The sequence below is a fragment of the Aphelocoma coerulescens genome, chromosome 3 (assembly GCF_041296385.1).
Source record: "Aphelocoma coerulescens isolate FSJ_1873_10779 chromosome 3, UR_Acoe_1.0, whole genome shotgun sequence".
Classification (NCBI taxonomy): Eukaryota; Metazoa; Chordata; class Aves; order Passeriformes; family Corvidae; genus Aphelocoma; species Aphelocoma coerulescens.
The window spans coordinates 119,918,638-119,946,232 of NC_091016.1; the positions used below are offsets into that span (position 1 = coordinate 119,918,638).

Below are 27,595 nucleotides of genomic sequence, written 5' to 3' on the forward strand. Positions count from 1 at the left end.
CACATGAACCGAGGCTAACCAGACACCCTGCCCGGGTCTGTCTGCAGCAAGAGCGGGCCCTAGCGCAGATCAGCTCTGGGTGGTTTAGGAGACAAGCTGCTGAAGGTCATATTTCTCCAGCGCCAGCACCGGGAACTGCAGCACCCCGAGTGGCTCTGCAGAGCGGGAAGGTCCTTCTGCAGTGACACAAGAGACTCCTGCGCAACAGGCTCCTGGGAAATGTAGTCTGTCATCAAGGCTGCTCTGCGCCCGGAAGCCGGCAGTGCAGGTAGAGACACACGCACAATTTTGTCCATTATCTACGTTAAAAAGAGTAATCATTAATGAGAGCTCAAGATTACGCGTGGGATCTGTTTGCTTTGCGGGGTGCTGTCATTGGCAGCACTGCTTGGGGAGCCCCAAACTCTGTTCCCGTGTCAAGGAGCTGCATCCGGGAAGGATGAATTGATCCCGATCTGGTTTAGTAAGAGCTGCATTAGCAATAGCTACCTGCCGAGCTGGGGCTGCGGATTAGGCACGGAGAAGTGCAGTTTGAACAAGGATCCCAGCAAGCCTGGGATGGCAGAAGCTGATCGCTGCCTAGAGTCCCGTAAGTGAAAGGTTTAAAGCTTTTCCTGGCTGAATGCTGGAGTCCTGTTGTGCGCCAGTCCTAATTTCTCTTAAATTATCATAGATATATTTAAGTTCTCATCATGAAAAAAAAAAAAAAAAAAGGGTAAAGTATGTGCTTTTCAAGAGAAGCTTTTCACTTATCATTAAGGCTCAGCTGAATCCCTATGTTAATCATTAGCCATTAGTCAGTAATCCTCATGCTGATTCGAGGATTTTTTAGGTCACAGAAACTTATCTCAGAACACCTCCCCACATCCCTGTCTGACTGTCTAAAGCTTTGATGTGTGGCCCCCGTCTCAATAATTCAGACAAATTAAGGGAGCACTGGAGGTGAAATTTTCAGCTGAAGTTGGATGAATCTCTCTCATTGGTCACCAGTAATTGGTATTAAATTGGATCCTTCTTGGGGTTAAAATTCATTACAACTCATGCAGTGATAAAACAAACTCTTGACAAAGTTGTGGTTAAAAATGGGGAGAGGGCATATTGCAATTTAATGTAAACGTGCCTGGCTGCACAGAAGGTGTGAGTGGTTCAGAGCCTGTGGACAGTTCATGCAATCTGCTGTGGCACTTTGTGCCTCTCTCCACAGCTGTTCTGTGGGCTTGAGTCAGCTTGTGCCATGCTATGTCAGCCTGTGTATCATCAGCTCGTAAGGTGGGGTAGAGAGGACCTCTAGAGTTCACCTGCAGTCATCCTACAGTCCTCTGTCACAGCAGGGAGAGCTTCAGAGTTGCATCAGGTTGCCCAAGGTCTTGTTTCGTCTCCTGAAAACCTCCCAGGATGAGGGTCTCACAATCATCCTTTAGTTGTACACCTCTGGGTACAGTCTCATTCTGTTTTCTCTATGACCATGCTTTAGGGAGTGGAAAATAACAACTAGATCCCTCCTTAAAATAAACCCCATAGCATTGCAGCAGCCTGTGGAAGGTCATTTTTAGCCTGCATGGTCATTTTTAGCCTGAAGAAAGAGGTTCTTTTTTAAACCAGATGATTGGGGGAATGGCAGTGAAGAGAAATTTTCTCTTTCCACAGGATCTTTGAAATGAGCCTGACTAGAGGTGGATGCTTGCATGGACAGCTCTGTGATGTGTGGAGAATGGCCAGTACTCATGGAGATCCATCAAACACCTGGAGTTCCTATATCCCAAGATGCTGAGGGAGACAGCACCAGCAGAGAGGACCCTTCCTATTAATTTATTTCAGTTCTTGGTGAGATGGAATTTTTTGGTTTCTGTCCAAAGCCAGTTTGACCAAAGGCTGCATATGTAGGTAGGGAGTGTGGATGTCAGATGGGCTGGAAGCAGAGCAGTGGGGTCTGGGAGAGCTGTGTGCTACTGGAGAAAGGCAGCCAGACTGCCCAGTGCTCTCACCTGTGCTTCCGTGTTAGTTCATTTGGAAAGACCATTAACCACTGCCCAAGACTAGGACCTAGCCTGAGGAAAGCTTGGCAGTGACTGTTCCACCATTGTAGTGGTTGTGTCCTCCTCACAACAATGCCTTGCATCTCATGTCCTTCACCAAATCACACCCTAAAAGCACAAGCTAAACAAAACCAAACAAAAAATAGGCCAAAACAAACACAAAAGCCTTTAATGAATGTCTTCACAGAGGCTTGAGGGCTTATCTTACTTGTATACATAGATCACTTTAAACTCACTACTCAGTGAGTTAATGAAAATATACCATGCATATAATGAAAATATACTCCAATATTACAGGGTCTTTAGCTCTCTTATCACTTTACCCCTTTATAGGAAGAGAAATAATTTAATGGATAAAATAAAACCAGGAAATAAATGTATAAAGAGCTGTGGTAGCTAAACACAGAAGTGTAGTAATATGATGGTTAACAGTGATTTATCTGTTTGTTCCAGACAGTTTGCAAAATGGAGATCAACACCCTATTTGTTATAGTTGATGTATGTGGGCTTGTTCTTCTGCACCTATGACCAACATGTAACATCCCAAGGTATTTCAGCATGACTGTTTAATGAAGGACATACACCTGTTTTTCACAGCTCTTAACCTCCTACTACCAGGTGTATTTCTGCTGTGCTACTTTTACTGTACTGCCTGCCTGCACAGGTATAAAGGTTCCTGTTAGTGCACCTATTCCTGTATAGGAAGGTGGTTAAACTGTATTTGTATCTGTATTTGTTTACACCCAGTGCCTCTTGCTCTTTCCCTGGGCACCCCTAAAAGAACCTGGCTCCATCCTCTTCGCACTTTCCCTTCAGGTCTGCAAGAGGAGAAGATCCCCCTGAGCCTTCTCTTCTCCAGATTGAGCTGTCCCAGCTGCCTCAGCCTCTCCTCAAATGACAGATGCTCCAGCCCCTTTTTCACTCTTGGCAGAGGATCACCTCCCTCAGTCTGCTGGCAGCATTTCCCTGATGCAGCCCAGGGTGCTCTTGAATGCAGAGGTACATCTCTGACTCATGGTCAACATGGTGTCCACCAGTACCCCACATCTGCAAAGGTCCTGTCCACCCAGGTGCCCCCTCAGCCTGTACTGGTGCATGGTGTTGTTCCTACCCAGGGGCAGAACTTGGCATTTCCCTTTGCTGAACTTCATGAAGTCAGTTTTGTTTGTTTTTTTTTTTTTTGCCAGAAAAAACTGGAACAGGTGATCCTTGAGGTCCTTTCCAAGCTGTTATTCTATGCTTTTAAGGTAAGTCCCTGTCTGCCCATTTTCCAGCCTGTTGAGGTCCCCCTGAGTGGCAGCACACTCATCTGGTCTGTCAGCCACTCTTCCTGGTTTTGTGTTCTCTTCAAACCTGCTGAGGGTGTGCGGGGGTAGGCTCTGACAGCACTTCCTAGGGGTTTTTTATACTTAATGTATTCCATAACTAATTTTGGTGTGCCACTTTCACACATGCAAAGAAACTAATCTGACCTCTCTGAAACCTTGTCTGCTGACATGGCACTGATATGATAGAGGTGACCAGCAGGTTTGGAATTGTCAGTTCAACCTCAGAAGTGTTTCTCTGCTCCTCAGACACTGGACACACATCTCAGACAGGTGAGAGATACCTTTCTTAAGGTTTCTGCTTCAGGTGATGTCTGCAGAAGTTTTCTTGCCATCTGACTTGCTGAAAGCTAAATGTCTGCAAATCACTGGCTCTCTGCTTTGTAATCTCAATATTGAAAAAAAACCTATTTTTTTTTAACTGAAGAAAGCTCTGCACTGCTTTGCTAGTGTCCTTGGCCATGTCCCTGGCTGCCTGGCTGGCCTTCCAGCAATTGGTGCAAAGTCCAAGGATTTGGGCACAGCAACATCTAAGTTTTGCAAGCAGCAGTTGGTCCTCATCCCAGAACAGAGCAGAATTGGGTCTGCCGTTTCCAGAACAAGGGCTCGTGCCCTGTGCTGCTCAGTGCTTTTGACATCTGGTCCCCGTGGCAGTGCTCGGCTGGCAGGGCCGATCAGAGAGGCCCTCGCAGATGGACTCGGAGCGCGGCCAGCGCGGCCGTGCCGCGGCTGCGGCGGGCGGAGCAGCTGCTGGGGCTGGGACAGGCGGCGAAGAGGCAAAATGGATCTCGCTCTGCTCTTGGCAGCACTCCTGGGACTCCTCATTGTCAAGGCTCTTTTGTTTCAGCTGAGAAACCCGAGCTCCCCTCCTTGCATCAGGAGCTGGATCCCTTGGTTTGGAGCTGCGTTTCAGTTCGGGAAAGCTCCTCTGGAGTTTATAGAGCAAGCCAGAAACAAGGTAATGCGTGTGCTGGCGTGCCTGCTCGTGGGTGCGTGCTCAGGGAGGCTGCCTGCAAGGGGGAAGGCAACCAGAAACTTCTGCGTTCAGTTTTGCCCTTTCCTGTCACGTTTTATAACGTCAGGAGCATCTAAGTGGTGAAGAATCGGCTTAGTACCACCAGCTTTGCTGAGCTGTGGATCTGATCCAGGCACGATCTCTGTGCTGTGATCATCCTCTGCCGTCCTGCCTTTGCAGTCTGGCTGTATGTTAATCTTGGTTTCAGATAATGTGGAAAGCTCTCTGCCAAGTGCTGGGACTAGGAAGCTACTTATTTGCATGCCTGAAGTTAGGCGAGATTTTTGAGTACCAGCTGGTGTCCCTCAGCATTCAAGAGAGACACAAACATGTTTGGCAGACAAAGTTTTCCATCCTAAGGAAACTTAACCAAACATGAGGGTCGAGATTTACCCCCTGGACTTAAAGTTATTTTTCTGTGTCTGTTGGATAGAAAAAGATCAAATTATTAATTTAGGTAAGATGCCTGATTTCTAGACAGCTAATAATAACTGACATAAACTCCAGTTTCCCACTTTTCATTCAGGGATTATATCACCTGCTACTACAGTGTAGTCAGCCTTGAGTGCTCGGTACTGAAGGATCACACAGCCCACTACTTGAAAAAAACTAACTAAAAATGAAACCATTGTAACGTCCTGAAATTTGAAAATAACTCTACATCGATAAATACTGGACATTTAAAGTTTGCCTTCTCATTTTGCAGTGCTAGATTTCATATTTGTATTTCTTTTTGTATTGTTATAAACTCATGGTGTTAAAGCAGAGGATTAAATCTGATCTTTGAGAACAACAAGAGCTGTCAGCCTTGTATTAAAGCACATTGGGTGCATCATGGTGTAAACTCATAGGTATAATCTGGAGTTTCTTGGCTTCTCTGTGCTTGACAGGCCAGTTTTAATTTTATATTACTATGTCTTTCCTGTATATATTACTGCGTCTTCCATCTGTGCATACCATTATCAGTTATTTGTTCTTTCATCTTAGATCTGAAATGTAGGACTGGAAGAAAACTAATTTCTGCCTATTCTTCAGAAACCATGCTACATAATCCTTAAAATAAACTGGCCAAGCCTCACTTAAAAAATCCAGTCCTAATATTTCTTTGACTCTTCTGATATTAGGCTGTTAGGGAACCTCCTTGTCTATTGTAAACACACCCTGATGGCAGCCACATTAAAGCAGCCTGACAAACTGTCCTTTACAGTGCAGTCTGTTTTTGGGGACAGCTATTTCACCATGACTTTAGTTGCCTTTTTTCCCCAAGAAACTTTTAAGAAAATTCTTGGAGGTAATTTTAAAACAAACCTGGCAGAAGAGTCCTTTTTTGGCATTCATTCACAGATGGAATGAGCAAAGCATTTACATACTTGTATTGGGGTACAAATGCACACTCAGTGGCTCTGGGTTAATTAATTTTGGTGTTCATTTGTCTGGAGACCATGTAGACTCCAGGTTGATGCTGTGACAGCTGCTGACGCATCTGTACACACCAGAAGCTCCTGAAGGACTTTATAAACCTCTAGTTTTGTTGGGTCAGAAGCTAAAACAAGAAACGTTTTCAATGGGAAAAAACTCAAAGGAAGAGAAGGTTTTCTTACATCTCTCCCTTTACTGTATGTTTGCTGGTAGGACCTTTACTTTGACTTCTGGTCCAGCAGCTCAGCACCCTTGTGGCTTGTGACCTCTCCCTGTGCTCCCCCTGGGCCAAGAGGGATGTCTCCATCCATCCCTCCCTCCCAGGTTGACTGGCTGCCTGCAGCACCATCACCTGACAGTCTCCCTGTCCCTGAGGAGGGCAACTCTCCTTAAACTCCCCTCAGGCACTGAACGTCTCCCTCCCTTCCCACCTCCCACACTGGCACGCTGAGCTGAGGCCAGGAAAAATAAGCCTTTTCCTGCCTGCTCCCTTTTAAAAAGAGTAGGCACTGCTGCAGAGTACAGCCAAACAAAACACGTGCTGCTGCCAAAGGGGTCATTGACAGGTGCTACAGGGCTTGCAAAATACATCTGCAATAATTCCAGGCTCCTTAATACACCAGAATAGGCTTAAGTGTCCTTAGTATGAGCAAGCTGCCCTCATAAAAGGTATTGCAGAAACAGGCTTTAGGCAGTGTGAAACCTCTTAATCTCTGTAGGGTCATTACCTTCAGGGGAGACTCTTAAAATGAGAAAATTCCTCTCCTGGATTAATCCTTCAGACTGTCAAAGTGACACTCATCTCTTTCTTAATTTCTTTCTTTCTTAATTGCTTTCTTTCTTAATTCCTTTTGTGTCTGTCCTTCACTGCTTTTTCTCTCAAGTTCTGGAGTAACACAGTAAAGTTCCACTACTTCCAACCTGCCCTTTCCTTGGAGTTTGCTGCTTCTATTTTCCTCCTACGGAAGAACACGTGGGCTGGAAGAATTGTCTCCTTTCCCCCTTGTGTCATCACTGGGACTAAGAAAAGAAAGTTCCCTGCTCTAATAAAATATTTAATCTCTGGTCTAATAAAAGATACCACCTCTTCCTCCTAAAGCTGCCTGGTGAAAGAAGTTTTGCAGGCGGTCTGGGATGGGCAGGGGCAATAACCAGAGCCACCATGCAGCATAAAATACAGGGAGAGCTGCTTACTGAGGGGTTCAAAGGATGTGGCTCCCCACTTTGCCTGGCAAACATGGTGAGAGTTAGTAATGAATTTGAAATTCTTCTCATCAGTTTACTAATTAAGCAAACAGGAGAAGTTCAGTTAAACCCACAAGATTGTTCTGCACTGTTGTAGGGATCTGTGGGATCCATCCATCCCTCTCAGAGAATGTTGATTTGGGATAAGGGGCCGTGTCCCAGGACTCCCGGCCTTACTGTGTGTGCAGCTGGGCGAGGGGTGGCTCACTGGGTTGTACTGGAAGGGATATGTGGAGCTGAACAGGCTGGAGAAGGCTTCTGGTGGAGCATTTCCATAGTCAGTGTCCACAGCCGAGTTACTAAAGGTCTGTGACTGGTCCCAGGTATAGGAGACCAAAATGCTGCAGTCCCTGAGCTAGAGAGGGGACATGGCATTGACCCTGTGTGTGTCTGCAGTCAAGGGAGAGGAAACCCACCCAGTGCTCCCAGCTCCCAGCAGGACTCGTGGTACAACTGCAGCTATCTCAGCTGAGAGTGGTTGCTCCCTGTCAGTGTCCCTGGGGAAAATGGCTGTTTCCCTGATTTCCTTTGGGATTTTGGAGAACATCCTTCTGAAGTTTTTATTTCTCTGGAGTGTTACTTTCCTTAGGCTCAAATCTGCCTCTCACCATAGCACTGAAGTGTTTCCCAACCTTTGAAAAAATTAGTTTTCATGAGTGAAAGCAGTAAATCCTAAGAGGATTTTTATTTTGCTTCCTGTATCTCTGTATGTTGTGAGGTCTTCTTAAAAGCTTAATCCCCTTTTATTGAAATACTCATGCATATTGTGCATCTCTTTGACTAGCTCAGAATATCCTGCTGAGATAGAATGGGTAGAAACACAAGTTAAATTGAAGATGCAGGCTTGGTTAAGATGCAGGATGGGTTAAGAAGTTTGTTGTCCTTTTTCCTCTCCTAGCAAGATAAGCGCTCCAGACTAATTATCATAGAATGGTTTGGTTTGGAAGAATCTTTAAAGATCATCTTATTCCAACCCCTGTGCCATGACAGGGACACCTTCCACTAGACCAGGTTTCTCAGAGCCCCATCCAACCTGGTCTTGAACAATTCCAGGGATGGGGCATGCACAACTTCTCTGGGGAACCTGTGCCAGGGCCTCACCATTCTCACAGTAGAGAACTTCTCCCTAATATCTAATGCAAACCTACTTGCTTTCAGTTTAAAGCCATTTATTAGCACTTGCGTAATAGATCTTGGAGTAATTTCAGAATATCATTATTCTGAGCCTTCTTCTGTGATATTTCTGGGTCTTCTCATTGTTTAGACTCTCAAATTACTCCAGATCATGAGTAAACTTTTAGTTCTTCTTCCAAGGAATGAATTAGGAAAACTTCTAATGCTACACAACCTTATGTCTCCTTAAAAGCTGTATTGGGCTCTTCTTCAGTACATCCTATTTATCCACTACTAATCTCAATCTTTAATAACACTTTAATTTTTTAGTACTAAAATGACTCTTTGAGGCTTCCCAGGTCCTTCTGGCACCATGCTTGCCTGTTCATCCTCCTGTTGCTGAGGATGATTTAGCAGATCACAGTAGGGAGTTCTGCAACTTCTTATTTTAATTCCTTGAGAGTTCTGAATTGAAATATTTATCACTGTTTTACCTAGAACTTGTTTAAGTCTATTCCGCTCCATTCTTCCTTCAAAACAAGATCTCAGTCCATCACTCTCAGTGAAAGGCTCCAGGGTGGGACTTGTCTTACACTGATGTAATCCCTAACTCAGATTCCTTCCCCCACGGTTTCCTTACACCTTGATCATTTACCAGGCTCAGCAGCACACTGGGAGACTTCCTGCATCTGGCATGTTTGGAAAAGTCTTTATTATTGGGGGTAGCAAATTGCCTTTAATAGTTTGATTCTCAAAATTTTTTAGTAGTTTAATTTTGCATTGCATTATCAAATGTCATATTTATTTGGACACAAAATTCTGCTTTCTGAAAGATTTGTCTTTGAATATCTGCCATCACTGTGTTGCTCAGTGAGCTGACTTGTTCTGGAGGAGGCCATCTATGCATCTTTCTTATTTCAGTTTTGTTTAGTATTGGTCTAATTTTAATGATTCTAAATTGATTGCAGGAAGTTGGATGAGATTCAAACCCAGATTGTTTGTGTGGGTGTTTGCAGGTTACCAAGATGGTCACTGGACAGGTAGTCAGTGCTGTCACTGGAGTCCCAGGGTAGTTCAGCTCCCTCCAAAAACAGGTGTGCAGGAGCTGGTCTGGCAAATTGGTTTTTAGGATCCCTTGACTGCACAGATTTGATTTCTATTGTCTATTATAGGAGCTCAGACATCTTGGTCACATGTAATCACCTAAAATAAAGTGTTCCAATCTTTAATTGAGTGCAACCTTAATTGAATAATTAAGTATTATTGCAGGTTGCTATTAGCTCTAATTTAATTTTAAAATTAGTTAAAGTACATTTTAATGTTAATTTAAAAATTTTAAAACCTAATTTAAAAACAAGAACAGTACAAATTCACTGAATTTTATCCAGACTGATGATGAGGACATGGACATCAAAAAGCAATCTTAGAAATTTAACTGTTATAGAGTCATAGAACCAGAGATTGGTTTGTGTTGGAAGGGACCTTAAAGCTCATCTTGTTCCACCTCCTGCCATGGACAGGGACAAATTCCACGGGACAGGAGCTCAAAGCCTCATCCAGCCTGTCCTTGAACACTTGTTATTAAAACAATATTTTATTTATTACCATCCAGAGAGTTTGAACATTCATTCTTACTTTAATAATTTGCAGTTGAAGGACACAATCAAAATTCAGCTGATGCCAAGAGGCATCTTTTCCTTGGCTTCAAAGAGCTTTTGATGAAGCAGGATTTACACTACAGACACAGACAGCAAAAAAAATGGTTAAAGTCAATGGCATAAACAATGTGAGCAAGGTAGAATGATCTTTTTATGCCTACATCTAACAGACAGTAGATATTGCACATTTGTTTTCTAGTTTAGAGTATATACAAATATCAGGGATCATTTTAATAACGTAGGAACTCCGAATTTAATGTCTATTGCTGAAAGTTTCAAGAGTTTCTAGGGTATTAGATTAAGTGAAGATGAAAGAATGATTTATGGCATCAAAAACCTTCCCTGAATGTCAGTCAATCTGTTCTGCACAAAGCTTGTTAGGTATTTTGATATTAATCTTTCAACATCTGTACAAGAAAGTAATCATTGGTATTAGGAGAAAGGACACGAAAGGAAAGAACAGGAAAGGAAAGGGAATCTGAAATATTAAAAATATGCAGGAGGGTGGAGTTTTTGCTAAAACTATGTAGACTGAAATAGGTAGGATTGTGGATTTTTATGATATTGGTACTTTGCTGTGGCAGCCAAGGGATGCAGCAGATAATCCATCCCTTAGGTTCTCTAAATCTGCATAGGTTTTATTGTTTGAACTGCAATGTAATTCAAATATAAAGTGTTAATCTAAGAGAAGGAATCTCTTCTACTCTGCAAGAGGTCAGGCAGGCACATATCACATTCCCTTCTGGTCCGTAAGTCTGCAAATTTTGGTCTGATTCATGTTCATCTTTTTGCAGTTCTGGGCCAAGGTGTGCACAGAGCAGGAATCACCAGGTCCTCCCTCCTGACCTCTCAGCAGCACTGAAGTCGTGCTGGGGTTCCTGCAAAATGTGTTAACAGTGCAGTCACAGGAAATCTTTGTTTGTTCCAGCATGGACCTGTGTTCACAATATTCGCTCTGGGAAAACGGTTCACTTTTGTGACTGAGGAAGAAGGAACTGAAGCATTTTTTAAATCTGAAGACTTAAATTTTGAACAGGCAGTACAACAAGCTGTCAAGAATGCAGGTAACTGAGACCTGTTTTTTTTTAAAGGAAACCAAATCTAGTTACCCAGGAACATTAAATCCCTACCAAAAGTCCACTGGCTTTTTGATCATGCTTTAAATGTTTATTTAAATCCATGACCATGTTATGAAATGAAGGTGAAATTCAATTTCTCCATAAGGATCCAGCTCTGCAAGCCAGCCAAGGGATTTGGATTCAGTCTCAAGGAATCAGAAGTTTCTGATCCAGGGACTGTTATTATTTTTACCATCAAGCAAGCCCAGTTTGAGATCAGGTCCTTTTCTGTGGCTGGACACCTCACCTGTGTGTACCTCATTTACAGTAATAGTAGGTAGTCCTATCACTTCGTTGGAGAATCAGCTTGTACCAGTAGATAGTTGTTACCCTGTAGTCCAAGAGTCATTAGAAAAGGATGAAGTGTTTATGAGCATGTACTACTACAGCATGGAGACACAAACTGGGTTTTTTTGGGATAAATTATTTTTCACTTCATTCAGTTTTGTGGCACGCCTGCACATCTCTCTACGTCCCACTGGGGGGAAATCTCTGGATTGTTGATTCTGGCATGGAAGCTTCATGAGGCAGGAAGATGTTACACAGACTGAGAGAAACAGCAGCATTACCAAAACCTTTACATAGTTACAAGGAAGCTTCCAGGGAATTTCACTTCAGGAAAATGAGAGTTAAGGCATTTAAATTAGAGTCAAAAGTTATGTGTTAAAATGTTCACTCTATATTTCAGTGAAAATCTACTTTCTAGAATGTTTCTGTTTCATTTTGTATTTAGTGTCTGTCCCTGCAGAGGCATTTTATCAGAACCATGGTAACCTCTACAGCATGATGAAGGGGAAAATGAGTCCCTCTAATCTGCACCTGTTCTCGGGCACTTTGTGTAAGGAGCTCCATGAGCACATGGCTCACCTGGGCACAGAGGGCACAGGCAACCTCAATGACCTGGTAAGGTAAGGGAGTTTTGCAGCACATCTCTAACTCAGGGGTGTCCTACATGGGAGAGTAACGTTTCTGTAACGAAGCTGGAGCTCAGGACTCAAGTCTTACAAAAGGTTTGTCAGGATGCTCGTCACAGACTCATGGTTTCAGGTGGCTCACAGAGTGGACAGGGTTTCATGTAAGGGTATTTCTCCCAGTTAGGAGAAGCATCTGAATTGCCTTTTTGGAAGAAAAAAGAAACCACAGCATTTTCCAACAAACGCTGCTTCCCAAAAGATGGGAGAAAAGCTTCAGTTTATAAAGCTTCAGTTTATAAAGAACTTAGGAACAGACAAAATGCTTGATCTTCAACAGGTTGAAAACCTTTTATGTTTGAGCCAAGCCTAGCTTGAAGCTTAACTAAGACCTCTGCAACTGACTTGGCTGCAAGAACTTCATGTAAAAAAAAATTTGTTTCATGTGACAGCAACAAAGCTTTTAACTCCTTCTTTTTCCTGATTATCTGGGACAACACCTATATCTTGTCTGTCCATCTGTATTACAAGTTGAATTTCACAGAATCACAGAATGGTTTGGGTTGGAAGAGACCTTAAAGATCATCTCATTCCATCCCTTCCACTAGAGAACATTGCTCAGAGCCCCATCCAGCCTGGCCTTGAAGACTCCCAGGGATGGAGGCAGATACTGTCTTTGGTTTGGACCTGTTTCTAACACCTCACATTCAGATTGTCTTTTGCTGCCTTTTTCTGCATTATACAGTAAGATATAGCTGTTACTGCAGTTAAATCACTTGGCACCTCTCACTGCAGTTGCTGCAGTTTGGATTAACTGGGGGAGAGTGTGGGGGAGAGGGGCTTTGAAATATGGTAGGAGATGATCTGTTCTGCTTTGCTAAACAAGGCAGAGTAAAAGTATTGGAATGCGACATTCTGAGTAATTGTTACTTCGCTGCCTTGAAACAAAATCCATAGAGCCACCAGATGGCCCCCTCTTCCTTATTATCAGAAAATCAGAAAACTGAGCACTATTCCCTGAAATACTCATTTAGCAGCAGCTGGGACACAGCAAAGGCTGCACAAGAGTTTCTTGGAGAACAGGAAAAGGGTCTGAGGAAGGCGCTCAGAGTTTGCAGGATAACAGAGGAGCAAGCAGGTAAAGAATGAGATGAAAAGAAACCAGAAAAACATCATCTGTCCTGGAAAGCTGCAGCCAGAGGAAGGATAATTCAGGATGTTTGGTCCAGAGGGGTTTGTGCAATGCCTGGAAGGTTCATGTGGGTCGACCTGAAATGAGAGGGGTGGTTAATGGGGAGAAGGGGACCTCGTGGCCAGAGCCTTTCTGCTCCTGCTCAAGTGACCAAACCCTAACTGGTGAAGTTCAGCCATGCGCAGAAGACCAGCCTGAGGTCTGTGTATCTCCTGCCTCTGCTTAAAATCTGAAATAAGGGTGTGGGTGAGGTGTGAGCCTTGTGCCAGCCCTTCATACTGATGTGACCCTTGAGTCCTACAGCTTCCAGTGCTGGCAATCCAGTGTGCTGCATCCTGGTCTAAAACTGCTGCAGCAGCTATCCTGTGGGCCCCTAAGTCACTGGCATCTTGTCCTTGCAGGCATGTCATGTATCCAGCAGTGGTGAACACCCTGTTTGGGAAAGGCGTCTGCCCAACCAGTCAGAGTGAAATCACGGAGTTTGAAGAGCATTTTTGGAAGTATGATGAGGACTTCGAATACGCGTCTCAGATGCCCGAGTGCTTCCTGAGGTGAAGGGGCAGAGGTGATGGTTGTGGTGTACCCACTACAGGCATTTATCTTGCTGCAGTATCAACCATGGGAGACATTTTCCCTGGAGGATGATGCCCAGCCTTTATTGATGGTGTGCCCTTAGGCAAAGCAGGCTTTTAGCTAAATGCTTCAAAAAATTCTGACCTTGTCTTGTGCATTTTCCTGGCATAGAGCAGAAACAACCTGGCTTATATGAGCAGGGCCCAGCTTGGACCTGTCAGGGAGCAGCAGAATAGGGTAAAGGGCAAAGGCCTGAGCCTAAATGCGAGTCCCAAGCTCAGGGGGCCTCCAATGATGTGTCTCTCTGCTCTTTTCCACACCTCAGCTCCTTTCCCAGCATACCAATCCCAGGTAATGTGGCTGCACTGTCACAGAATGGACCTTGGGTAGAGACAACCAGACTCTGAGGAGTTTCTTCCAGACCCTGTCAGTGCTGTTGTGGCCGTCATCGCACCTTTAGCTACTCAAAATACCTTCAGAAAGAATTGAGGATGCTCTAAAAATGGCCTTGATTTTCTTCAAGAGGATCATTCTTGAAAAGATTGGCCTAAGCAGTCTGTCCAAATCCACACTGAAAACCTGTAATAAAAAGGTATGAAAATGTAGGAGTGTTGCAGTCCCAGGTCATGGCTGCAAGAGGAGGTCTGGGCAAGATGAAGGCCTTGGACGTGCTGTTCCTCATGCCAGTCATCACTCCTGTCAGTCAGACTGACACTCGGCTGTTCATCAGCTGACTGCTGTCTAGAGGCTTTTGGAAAACAACCCAGGGAGTGCTTCTCATGGAAAAGGAGATGTTGGTTTGTGCTGCCTCAGTCAAGTACTTCTTGTTTGTTGCTTTTCTTTACAGGAACTGGTCAAAATCCAAAAAATGGCTTCTAAAATTATTTGAGAAAGTAGTGTTGGATGCTGAAAGGACCAACCCTTCAGAGACTGCATCCAAGGTAAACATCTGAGGCTAAGAAATGAGATGACTTTGTTGCATATTCTGACTGAAGTGATGGAGGGCAGGAATTACTTCAGAACTGGAAGAAATAAGTCAAATATGTCAGCTTTTATAGCTATACCGAAATGTTCCAGTATTGCTGTCACCTGCAGTAGGACAGACCCATAACTTTGACTCCTGTTCCTCCATTTAGTTTATTTCAAGCAATTCTGAGAATTAACATCTTCCCCTGGGGAATTTTAAGGCAAGGGTTCAGAGCTCTGACCCATCCCCAGCCTCCCAGTATCACACTGCAGTGAGCAGTTGAAAGAGGTGAAAGACCCTTCAGTTGTTTCTCTGAGGGCACCATGCTGTGAAACTTCAAAACCTTACATGTGCTATTTATAAACCCTGGTGTAGAGTGAGCAGATCCTTCAACAGCCAGACTGGTAGAAAATAGCAGATTCTGGATTGGGAGCCAAGTACCCTAAATATTGATTGTGTCAAAGCTGAGATAAGTTGTTACCCTGGTTATTCTCCTCAGCTCTGGCAGGAATTCTGCCGATAGGGCTGACAAACGTGACTGCAGACTGGCCTGGGAATTCTGATCTACCGAATGGTTGTAGAACAGATCACTAAAAAAACCAGGTTTTATTTAGACTTTAAAAGCTTTACATACCACAATTTCTTTAATAAAATAAACCAGATTTGCAGAAAGAAGGAGGAGGCTGGAGAGGAGCTGGTGGGAGGTAAGAAGGTGCAGGAAGTAGGAGGCAGAAACTCGGTGTCTTAGATTAAGTGGGCATTTGGGAAAAACATCAGCCATTTTATATTCAAGGTTGCCCTTTTCCCTTCTGAAAAGTAGGCAGGAAACTTTGCCTCAAGTGCATGGTTGTGCTGCATTTAAGGACATACTATAAACAAAAGCTGATCCTAGAACATTACACTGTTGCTATAGTTTCAAAGAATATCAACCCACTGAAGTCACTGCTTAGGTCACCAACAAAGTGCCTGAAACTAGGGAGTTTGCTGATGTATTAGACCATCTCTTAATAACAAGCACCCTTTTGGCAAGAACAGAGAACATTTTCTTCATTTCCATTTTCATTCAAGTGGCTCATTCCCCTTTTCAGGTTCTTTAAAGCAGAGGTGTAGAGCAGGGATTAGAACAGAGATTTCTTTTTTTTTCTTTCTTCCACGTATGAGCAACAATGGGGAGTGAGGGAACCCAATCCCATAAAATTTTAAGGAAATGGAGAGCATTGAAAGTATTCAGGAGGGATTCATGTGGTGCCCTGAGTTCTCCTGGTCCTCTGCCTATGTGAGTGAGTCTCATTTTCTCTTAATGGTTGTCATTTCTACATTGTGCCTTCCAAAAAAGCCATAACTAACATTACTTCTCTTTGAGAAATTAGTCCTTGAGTTCTAGTAAACCCCACCCCAAACTACATTTTAATATATTTTTGGAAATACAGATGATTATCTTTTATTTTTAACAGACACTTCTACAACATCTCCTGGATAATTTGCAAGGAAAACATCTAGCTCCCAATTATGGTCTCCTGATGCTCTGGGCTGCCCAAGCAAATGCTGTCCCCGTAAGTACATCAGCTGCAGAAACACCTCTTTCTCCAGTTCCAAAGCCTGTATTTGGGAAGGAAAGGCTTTGAAACAGAGGTCACACACACACTGCATGGATTCCAGAGAAGGGATTATCACGCCCACATGCATCACTACAAATATACCCAGGCTGCAATGTCACAGAAGCAATGACAAGAAAAGCTCTTCTTTTATTTTTCCTAAATGATGTTGTCCCCTATCATAACATTTCAGGAACATAAGCCTCACAGCTATTAAGATCACAGTCTTAAGCTGTGAAGAGCATTTAACTCTGTTTTGAAGCACTGTGGCTGTATTATAGAAAAGACTATTTCAGATACCCTGGTGCTACCAATTGTAAAGAATATCAAAAGCATAATATAGAGTAACTTCATCCATGTGTAAATCCTTGAGTGAATTTGTCTCTTTCATTTTTGGGGATCTGCTGTACAAACGCCAGTGGAAGAAAAGAACAGTTTGATTCTAGAGCCGTTAAGTTTTGTCCATGTTAGAAAAGGATTTGCTGGATTAATGATACTGATATAAATATGCTAACAAGCCCAATATATCTAACACAGCTTAGGCTGACCCAAGACATTTATAGGAATTTCTCAGATGAAAAATCCATAGCAGCAAAAACATCCTTTATTTACCATGACTACTAAGCTCTTTCCAGCACAGTTATGTCCATTACAGATGTGATTTAGAAAAACATGATAGTGAGTTATTTTTGTATGTCCCCCTAACAGATATATCTATGTTTTTTGGAGATTGGATATAACTGCAGTTTAGCCTAAGGGAAATTCATCCATTTCAGTGAGGTTTCTGTGGATTCACGTGTTGGCATAAGTGGGAGGCATAGCCTGCTGTCTGTTATCAGGATAACTGACATTCCTTCCACAACACTTACTTCTGTAATATTCAGCTGTAAATAGACATACAGATATTTTTCTGTTTCTCAGAATAGTCACAACCACTGTTCTGGGGAATGGAATGACGAAAGAAAAGGCATTTCACCTTCCAAGGGCATTTTTTACAAGCACTTTAAACCCTTTTATCTGAAACAATTCAGTTATCCCTTCTTAGCTCATGGAGTGAAGCCACAGTGTCCAAGTGCTGTATAGGAAAGCTAAGCTTCCAGATTTGTTTTGCAGAAGGAGGGCTGCATCCATGTCGGTCTGTTTGGGAAATAACAGTCAGAGTTTCATCCCTCACCAGCACAGATGGCCCACGACCAGATCTGTGTGCAGGCTGCACCTCCTGCTAGCTCAGCAAGGAGAGAGACTCCTGGCACTGCTGCCAGTCCTTCTGGTTTCATCCTACTTAAGAGGATTTTCTCCTTTCCTAAATTTCTTGATTTTCAACTTCATTGCATAATCAGTTAGCAAATTATTTCTAAAGGGGATATACTACTCCTTGTTTTGCTGTTAATTAAAACTTTTTCTGCCCATTTCAGTGTGACTCACTATGACAATGCCCTGCAAATTATTTCACCTCATTTCGCCTAATACTAGTATGGATTAATTTTTTTTCATTCCTGCAGCTAAAACTAATCATGCACAATGATTTAGTAGTAAATTTAACACCTAGTTATTTGAAAATAAAGGATTCTGTGTTTCAAAGCTCAAGGCTAAAGCTATATAATGTTCACTAAAGATAAGTACACAGCAGATGACTAGACATAATCTCCCAGGAGCTGAGCCCTTAGATATGGATTTACCCAGGAAGCACAGCTCCCTGTGCATCCCAACTGCAACAGGCACATACAAAAAAAAGCGCAAATGTTTTTACCTGCCTCTGTGATTTGCTAAAAAGATATTGTCATTCTGTTCCATATCCCTAAATGCAAGGATTTCCATCTCTGTTTAGGTTGCATTTTGGACCCTTGCTTTCATACTCTCTAATCCTACCATTTACAAGAAAGTCATGGAAGACTTGGCTTCTGTTTTTGGCAAAGCAGGTAATAAATCTGATTGAGTCCTTCTGGAAGCTGGAAATTATTTATCCTGTGTTGGCCCAGCACAGGGCACACTTGGTCAGTGGCTGGGAACAGTGAGTGTTCTTGCTAAGGGTGCTACTGATAACATAGAGTCCAGCTCTTAGGTCTTTACTCAGGATATGCTCAAGATGTATTTTTAAGCAAAACCACCTTTGGTGTTAGCAGAAAGAAGGTAAGAAAGGAACAGTACATGTTTGTTTCTTCATTCCTATCATTTAAACTTAGATTTGTATTTACCCAGTCTTGTGCTTTTTCCAGGCACCTACAATAAGGTCAGATGAGGTCTTTCAGTTCAGGTGCTTTTCATTGTGTGCTGTTCACCAGAGTTACAACTATTCAGGAAAAAAACAGGCCAGGAACTGTTCTCTTTTCTGTCATCAGAGGCAATTTTTTCCAGCATGCTTCACCCCCCATAACTAATCTCTTTCCCTCAAAAAGCAGTCGCCTACTGGGAGTAGTCATTCCCATATGCAGTCCCCTGAACCACAGGTTAGACTTTCATGGAAGACTCTTTGTTGACATGGGTCAAAACTGTATCAAGAAATACGTCAGTAATTAACCAATAAAGTAAATAATGAAGCAGAGCTTAAGCCTTTCTCCTGGCACTGTTTCATTTGCTAATGTTAACAGAGCCCAAGAGCTCAGACATGGCTTCTTGTCTTGGTGCCTGCAGTCCCTGAGATTTCCATGCAGTGTCCTATGAAAGCACAGAAAAACTCTCAAGACTTTTAAATTCCAACATGACTTTGTTTGGCCCCTTCTGGCCAACACCATATCTACACCTTCCTTAGAGTTATTGAATTATCTTCAGTGGCTTTTCTTAAATTTTACTGATTCGGGTCAATTTATTTACTTTGAAATATAAAGACAATTTTTGGGTGTAAACAATGCCTTGAAGTCTTTGAAGTACTTCACCCACAGTTCTAAGGCAAGAAATGTCAGCCTGTATCAAAACAAGTACGAAATCTAATTTTTACATGGAGTCTTCTTTCTCATGCCATAACAGGTAAAGATAAACTGGAAGTCTCTGAGGAGGACCTGAAGAAGATCCCTTTCATTAAATGGTGCACTTTGGAAGCCATACGGCTGAGGTCTCCAGGTGCAATCACCAAGAAAGTCATAAACCCAATTAGAATTAAGGTGAGGTTTGGTTGTGGTTTTTTTTCCCTCAAGCATGCTGTGTGATTTGTCTGGAAAGGGTCCTCCCAACAGATCTGGATAAAATTATAGTGGGAGAGATATTCCACAGCTTCACCTATATATTCTTTTTAATAGATTTATTCATCATCATTGATTTATGAGTGGTTTGGATTCTCTGGCTCACAGTCTTGCCTTCAATTTTGAATTGATTTTAGACTGACTTGAATTGAACTAGAGATACTGATGGTATGTAAAATAGGAATCAGACACAACAAGTATGGTAGAAGAGACCACATTTAAGGAACTGATAAGACTCCTTCAACTACCGTTCAGAAGGGAGGTGTCAGCATTCAGGAATCTGGCAAAGAAATGTTGGGGAAAAAACTCACACTCTTAAGGAATCAGTGCTCATGACTATTTAAGATTACTGATAAAATTACTAATGTCTACTCTCATAGAAGGCTTTCTTTGAATTTCTTGGCATTGAAGGAAGTGTTTAACAAAATATTTAGGAGGAAAAAAACCAGCTCACATGGTAGATTAAGAAGCAGGAAAGACAGAAATCACATTTCTGATCTTTTGATACCTAAAAACACCAAATTAGAACATAACTAATCTTTCCACCTTCCCCGCTGTATAGGTTTTATGGAAAAAAATAGCAACAGCAAGAAGAAACCTCAAACATGTAATATGGCCACCTTGGCTTTAATCACCTTCACTTGTCTTCTCTTAGGACCTTCTGCTGATGGAAGAGAAGTACCAAGGAGGGACTGGTTTCTGAGTTTAACCCATTCAGCTCTTTTCTTAGAGATTTTTCTCCTTTTCAGAATTTCACCATCCCTGCAGGTGACATGCTGATGTTGTCACCATATTGGTTGCACCGGAATCCAAAATATTTTCCTGACCCAGAAATGTTCAAACCTGTAAGTTGTCACTCTTAGTGTGGATATTTTGTTGTCTTTTCTCCCCTTCACTTATTTTACAATAAAAGCACATCAACAAACTTGCCTAAATTTGGCTGGAGAATAGCCTTGAATACAGAGAACAGGGGCACATAAAGGAAATGCCTGTAGGAATAAACAAGACTTTTAAATTCAGTGACATGTTCCAGGTAATATGGTACTACTTTATATCACTTCGATCCTGACTTTACCACTCTCTACAACTCCCTGAAAGGAGACTGCAGCCAGATGGGGGTCAGTCTTTTCTCCCAAGTAACAACTGGTAGGATGAGAGGAACTAGCCTCAAATTGTGCCAGGGGAGGTTTAGATGGGATATTAAGAAAAATGTCTTTACTGAAAGAACTCAGGCATTGGAACAGGCTGCCCTGGGAAGTGGTGGAGTCAACATGCCTGGAGAGATTTAGAAGATGTGAGAGTGTGGCAGTTGGGGATGTGGTTTAGTGGTGGATTGGCAGTGCTGGGTTAATGTTGGACTTGATGATTTTAAAGGTCTTTTCCAACCTAACAAATTCAGTGATTCCAAGTACTCTCCCTGTCAGATGATTTCTGGTAGGTATTATCTCTGCTAATTCAGTAGTTAATCTAGTTTCTTGATTATTATTCCACTGCAGGTGGCTGTGTGGGCAGGCTTGTAACTGCTCTTTTTAGCACCATCCAATATAGAACAGTTTGTCTTTTTTATAGAAATACATCAAGGAGTAATTCAAACAAAACTTCCCTTCTAGCAAACTTCCCGATTTGAAATCCTTTTTAACAATTCCTGCTTCTTTGAAATCTGAAGCTGAAACTCTGATGCAGCAACTTATTTTTTTAGTAAATTTATTTCTAAAAAGCAAGTTAGCTTGTTTTTTTAGAAACTCACCCATTTTTCAAGACGAATAAGTGAGCACCCCTTAGACACTGTCATTCCAAATGTATGACCTTGCTTCATCACCACTAAGGTTTTTTTCTTTCTTTATTGGATTTTGATGCTGACAGGTTTCCTCCTCAGAAAGCTCTGAACAGCCCTAGCTGAAAAAAAACCCCTAAAATAGATAAATGCAAGATTATGTCTTCTCTGGGACAGCTTCATCAGAGGAGTTCACCACCAGAAGCTTGACAGGGTGTTACTTGGCAGAGTAGCACTGAGTTTGTGGAGGCTGGTACAGTTTGTCACCCAGCAGTCATGAGATTTGCTTCTCTCAGTGTCACCCACCAGAACTTCAGCCCATATTGCCTTGTTCCTTGCGTTGTTCCTTTCCTCTCAAAGCAACTTAGGATGGAGCAGGGATCCCTTTGGGTACAGACAAGCTGTTTCTTGTTGAGAATCGTTCGTTTTCTCACACACTGGCTTACACCAGTTAAAGCTCATAGACTTTGCATTTGTCTGTGCAGAGTGTCTTAGAAATTTTTTTTGTGCAAGATGTGCGTGAGCTATTTGTGTGTCATGACACAATTTTGTGGCTGAGGCTGCCCTCAGTACTGGTTGAACATTTGCATTTGTATATATAAAGAGAAGGTTGCATTTTAATAGCTCGATGCAGGATTTAGGAAATGGGGAGGTATAGGAAAATTGCTTTAGGGGTAAATTTGAAAACCTCGCCAGCATTTTAAGGCACTTAAATGTGTCTCAAATGGGACCTTCATTTCTTTCCCTGATTCAGTGTTGACTTTTGGATCCAGACTCTAATACTAACAGGTTGAATGCAAAAAAAATGGCATTAGTGTAACTTTGTATTGAGGATTAGCTGTCCAAGGTCATTTTTAGCCTGGAGAAATAAAGTTAAGCTTTATTTATATAAGGCTGATTTGGAAAAAAAAAGTTTCTTCCCACAGGATCGTTGGAAAGAGGCAAATTTAGAGAAGAATGCTTTCTTGGACAGCTTTGTGGCATTTGGAGGAGGGAAGCATCAGTGTCCAGGAAGGTCAGTGAAACAGCTGGGGTTTATTTATTCCCAAACCCTGCAGAGAACAACTCTCTTGAACTGGGCTTCTCTTACAGTTGGAGATAAAGGGTTTTCTTTGCTCTTTGTCAGTCTCCTAATGTTGAGCATCATCTGCACCTTGTTTAAACTGATCTGAAAGTGGCTTCATTCCTGGAAAAGACAGGTTAAGTCACAGTGAGCAGGCAGAATCTGAGACCAGTTTATCAAGGGATATTGCCCCCTGCCCAGGGAGGAAAGTCAGCCTGGCTCTGCCCCTGCTGAGGTGTCTTTTCTTCAAGGGAGAGTTGCTCCACTTACAAACACACCATTTTACAGACACAGTTATTTAGGTTGCCTTAAACCAGTTCTAAACAAACCTACAGAACATTTCTCTGCTCTGAGACTCTCCATCCTCTGCGATGCCACTGACATCTCTGCTGATCTTTAGGTATCTTAACTGGCTCCTCTCTGTTTGAATCTTGTCTTTGCATTAGGGCACACAGAATTGTATAATGGCTTAAATTGCAGATCCTGTCTCACTTCACTCCTCCAGCAGTGCCACCAGCCTTGGTACTTCCTGCATTCCTTCTGCTGTTTTCTCTGCTGTCCCTCTTCCTGGAACCAGTCCCAGGGAGCCAGCTGCTCCTCATTCCTGTGTTCAAACATCTCTATGCTCAACCCTCTGCCTTCAAAACCTGGTCTCCTCTGAGACAAAAGTGACCAAAAATCCTTAGGACCAGTCATTTTATCTCAAGTTTCATGTGGAGCAAGGAACCTGGAGGGTGTTGCAGAGGATCTGCATTCTGGAATCTGCACCCCATGGCAGGCTAGACGCAAGTGCCAGATAAATGTCATGAAGGCATTAAAGACATGAACAAAATGAATAAAACCACATTCACCATTTAGGTTTGCCAGAGGGAAGCGCTCACTCACTGCTGTACCTTGGTGGCTTGTACCACATTCCTGAGCTAAATCTGAGCACAGCCTCATTCCCAGCAAGGGCAACAGCAAAACTCACAAGAGGCATCTGCAGGTACAGGGAAAGCTGCAAAACAGTGTTTCTGAAAGCTGCTTGTTTATATATCCTGACCTATATCTTTGTTCAGGCTGTTCTCTGGACTCTGATAACATCTTTAAAATAAGTTTTTGCTTAGAAAGAAAAGTATAACATTTCCACATAGACAATAGATGGAGAATCTTCTTGCTGAGAGACTAAAAAGCCCTTTGAGACCCTTTGGCAGGCCACATGGTAACACACCTTCAGGTTTTTCAGCAAAAATTGTAAAAGAATAATGTGATGGGCTTGAAAAAGAAGGAAATTAAATCAAGGGTTGTATCAAGGATTCCAGGTTGCAGATTTGCTTCATACGAGTGAATGAAACAATGATATTTCAAGTTTAAGATGCATTTTTATTTATTTCAGTATTGAGGTTTATAAATGAAATGTGTGAAACATTTAATTTCTCCATTTCAAAAGTTCAGCAGAAAATTAAAAGCTAATTTAATCAAACTGAAAGCTAGCAAATAATTTACCTGTCCCATATTCTAGCAAACTGATGTGGGAAGAGCTCCCAAAAAGCCATTTCTGTGCCATATTTTTTACCTCAAAGAAAAATTTGATGTCAGTTTGACTACTTCGGTATAACCAGGTGGTTATTACCTGTGTGACTGTGCTTGTCTTGAATAGCTCTGTTGTCCCCTCAAGCACTGGGGTACAGGGCCCTGCTGTGCAAACAGGGCTGGTACTGGAAGGACCCACCCTTGCATGGTGCTGCAGGCTTGGAGCTTGGGCTACATCCCACCTGAGCTGGGCTAATAGCCATCAAAATACCTCTGCTCTGCATTCCCCTGAGCCAAGGCCACCAAAAGCTGAAGGCAATTCCAGTGTGAAATCACAGGGATAATTTGGGTCTGAAGCTGCGCTAAAACAAACAAACGTCTTCCCACTCCAGATCCCAGGGCAGCTCCATGTGCAGATCCTGGTGGCTCTGCATGAGTTACCCTGGGTCTGTGAGGCTTTTTAGCTTCCCTTCACACCTGCCAGGCCAACTCCATATGCAGTCATGTAGCCTCCTCCCCTGGGAATTCCCCCACAGCTGTTTTATCGAGGTTTTCCAGCATTTCTCTGTAGAAGAGCAAGGTAATATTACTATTTTAACTGAGTATTTAAGACTTAGGTGTAAACTCTGCAAGTGAGTAATCCCATGACCTCACATAGGTGCACAGTGGTGAATGCAGAAAGCTCTTGTACACATCAGCATTAAAAACTGATAGCCTGGAGGAGTTTACCTGCAGTTATCCAAAATCTTCTCTGCCTAAGAAAGACCTTTGGGAGAGCGTTACAGAAAAAAGAAATCATGCCCTTGGGTCTAGTACTGCATCCTAATGCTGACGCATTAAATAATAACTCCCACTGTCACTGCTCTCTGATGTCACCAGGCTCCCAGCTGCATTATATAACTTTATATAGCACGATTAGTCATATGGCCTTTTCTGTGTTTGACTGCCTTCTCACTCCTAGGAAGTTATTTCAAGTCAGCTAGTGTTAGGAGAACATAAATGTTTATACAGTGGAAAAATCCATAATGATAAGGGGCTGGTTTAAAATAGGTGTCAGAGGGATACTGGTGGTCCAGCGTTTCACCGGAAAGAAGGGGCAGCTGCCACATTTGTGTTCTTTGCCAAGTAACAAAGCTGAAGAAACTATGGCAGTTTTCCTGTGAAAGATAAACTTTCAGGCAGAACTAAAGCACAGAGTGTAAAATGTGTCAAAGGCACCGTGTTTCTTACCTGATGATAACACACTTGTGATGGTCAGTCTGGAGGGCCAATGTTTTCCTCCTGTTTCTTGCAGATGGTTTGCAATCATGGAAATCCAGCTGTTCGTTGTGCTGTTCCTGTACAAGTATGAATTTGTGCTGTTGGATGCAGTGCCAAAGGAGGTAAGAGATCCATGCATTCATGTGGCATTCCCCATCTTTATACCCTTCATTCATCAGGTTCAGGTGAACAACCATGCTCAACTGTAGTTACATAAATTTTGAGAGGAGTATTATAAAGCATGTAATGAACAACTTGATCTTTTTTTTATCTCAGAAAATCCAGAGTAATTCCAGCAATTCCAGTTAGTGGGGCTGCACTGCCTATACAACAAAGTGCTTACAAGAATGTTTTGTCTCATTGTTGCCTAAACATTACCAGAGATTTGATACTTGTTGCTCACAAAAACATTAAATATGGAACAGGATCATTAATACTTTAAAGATATGGAATCAGATGCAACACTTGTAGTGCTCTTCCACTCCATATTCAGGGATGGAAAGTAACTGATTAGGGTAAAACTGAATGAGCAACTGTGACACAGAAAGGTTTTACCGTAAGGGAGAATGGCACAGTCAACCCTTCATTATTTGAATATTTTGAAAATATTCAGAACTGTGAGATTTTCTTAAGAGCTCATGTGTCATCCTGACAGAGTGACTGGAATAATAATTAACCACAAAGGCCCTACTCAATGGCTTTGGCTTTGCCAAGAAGTAATTCTCTAAGACCAAAGATACAAGAATGTTTATATCATAATGTTAAAGCACAATGGTAATTCCATTAACTGAACTAACTGAAGTGTTTTTTCTGATTTTCTTCTTTCTTCAGAGCCCTTTACATTTGGTGGGGACACAGCAACCCATGGCACCATTAGGGGTCCAGTATAAATGCCGGGAATGAAAATTGTGCAGCATTGACCTTTCTTTGCCAGCCCATGGATGGATGGAGCACTGAGCTGCTTCCCAATCCCACATCTTCAGACAGGTTCTCTGCCTGCAGAGTTCTTGATTTCAGCTTTCAATGCTGTACATTGTGCTGTGCCAAACCAGTGCAGTCGTACTTGTGCTCCTCCCCTGGTTGCCCACCTCCCAGTGCTTCACTCCAAGCTTTCCTGCTGCATTCATAATTTGTGGGTCAGTTATTCACACACTTTGCAAATCTGATATACTAAACTCACCAACCAAACACGCAGGACAAAAAGCTGCAGTGTCTGGAAGTCCTGTGTGGAAGCTGTGCCAGAACCAGCAGAGAAGCAGCTCCCTTGGGCCAGGTCACCGCTTCCTGCAGGACACTTCAAACCAAGGCCAAAGTGGTGCCTCATGCTAAGAAATCACATCAGTAACAACAAACAGCTCCCTGGTGCTGGTGTGCACAAAATCCAGGACAGTCTGAGCAGAGGCGTCTGGATCAGCTCCACATCCTGATAAACTGTGGTGACTTGTGTGTCACTGCCTGTGTGGGCAGGTGAAGGTCTGGCCTGCTCTGCCTACAACTAGTGCCAACTTCTTGCAAATAAAATGCATTTGTAACAGAAAAATTGCAAGCATTTGGGATCTTGTTCCACTGGAGCACTGAAATTTCTGCCGAGCCTTATTTTGCTCCACAGGATTCAGAATCGGTCCTTCCATGAATTTGCAGTGACAGTTTGACCTTGATGTTTGGCTTCCAATAAAAAGTGATCACGAGGAAAGCTGTTGCTGCTCATGAGACTGGTTGTCTAATATCTAGAACACATTTGCTTTCCCCACCACATGCATTATAGAACAAATTGCACAAATCTAAGAATATTTGATCCTATAAAGAATACCTAGTAAAAGTTGTTTGAAGAAGCTGTCAAATAAGTTCAGATACAAACACTTTAACTGCTGTCAGATTCCATAAACAATAATAGCTGGCATGTATTTTTAGTCTTAGAAGTAAAGATTATTCATCATTTTAAAAGTATTTGCAAAAAAAACCCATCACACAAATAGACTTTCAACAACAGTACAAACTATGGGAATAACATGCATAGGAAAATAACACATTGTATAATTCATTACATGGTTGGCTTACCTTCATGATGGATAGAACAACTTCAGTGATTTATATGGCTAGAAAATGATTCATCCAACTTTTAATTTAGCCCATAATGGTTAACTGTGCAAGAGTTGCAATCTTAATTGCTGTTCCAGTGTCTCTTCCATAATTGAAAGCCATTCCCATGGATTTCCTGCGTGGTAATACCTGGAAGCGTATATTTTAATTTTAAAATTTGGAAATGACCATAATATTTGTAAGGCCAAGCTGGATGGGCCTTTGAACAACCTGGTCTAGTGGAAGGTGTCCCTGCCCATGGCAGGGGATTGGAACTGGGTGATCTTTAAGGTCCCTTCCAACCCAAACCATTCTATGATTCTATGATGATTTTTTAAAATATTTTGCACTCACACACCTTCACCCTGATCTGCCAGAGCAGGGAGCAGGATGAGGCCACTGGTGCTGTTTTTCTGAGTGCTGAGTGTTTCTGTCTGAGCTGGCCACTGGAACCATCAGTGCACAGACATTTTACACATTTGTGGATGTGTCTGCTGGACCCAGGGGTGTGGAGCTGCAGCAGCCTCACCTCTGTGAGGCTACTGGATTTAGCAACTCCCGATT

The 27,595-nt window shown here is 42.5% G+C and overlaps 1 protein-coding gene across 5 annotated transcripts; it reads left to right on the top strand.

Annotated features, from left to right (window-relative positions):
- Nucleotides 1-181: 181 nt before the first annotated feature.
- Nucleotides 182-26,492, top strand: CYP39A1 (cytochrome P450 family 39 subfamily A member 1). 5 transcript variants are annotated; one of them, XM_069011748.1, is made up of 18 exons: nt 182-268; nt 1,648-1,824; nt 2,490-2,584; nt 2,853-3,035; nt 3,224-3,283; nt 3,611-3,634; nt 4,209-4,319; nt 10,740-10,875; nt 11,663-11,837; nt 13,434-13,583; nt 14,453-14,546; nt 16,027-16,125; nt 17,996-18,086; nt 19,132-19,265; nt 20,093-20,188; nt 22,044-22,132; nt 24,987-25,074; nt 25,784-26,492. In XM_069011748.1, exons 4-18 carry the CDS (start codon nt 2,931-2,933, stop codon nt 25,853-25,855), a joined length of 1,524 nt encoding a protein of 507 aa, XP_068867849.1. In that variant the 5' UTR covers nt 182-268; nt 1,648-1,824; nt 2,490-2,584; nt 2,853-2,930; the 3' UTR covers nt 25,856-26,492. The 5 variants fall into 5 exon arrangements, with proteins under 5 accessions (XP_068867849.1, XP_068867850.1, XP_068867852.1 ...); XM_069011749.1 differs by having other exon boundaries at nt 2,494-2,584; XM_069011751.1 differs by lacking the exon at nt 22,044-22,132.
- The last annotated feature ends 1,103 nt before the right edge of the window (nt 26,493-27,595 follow it).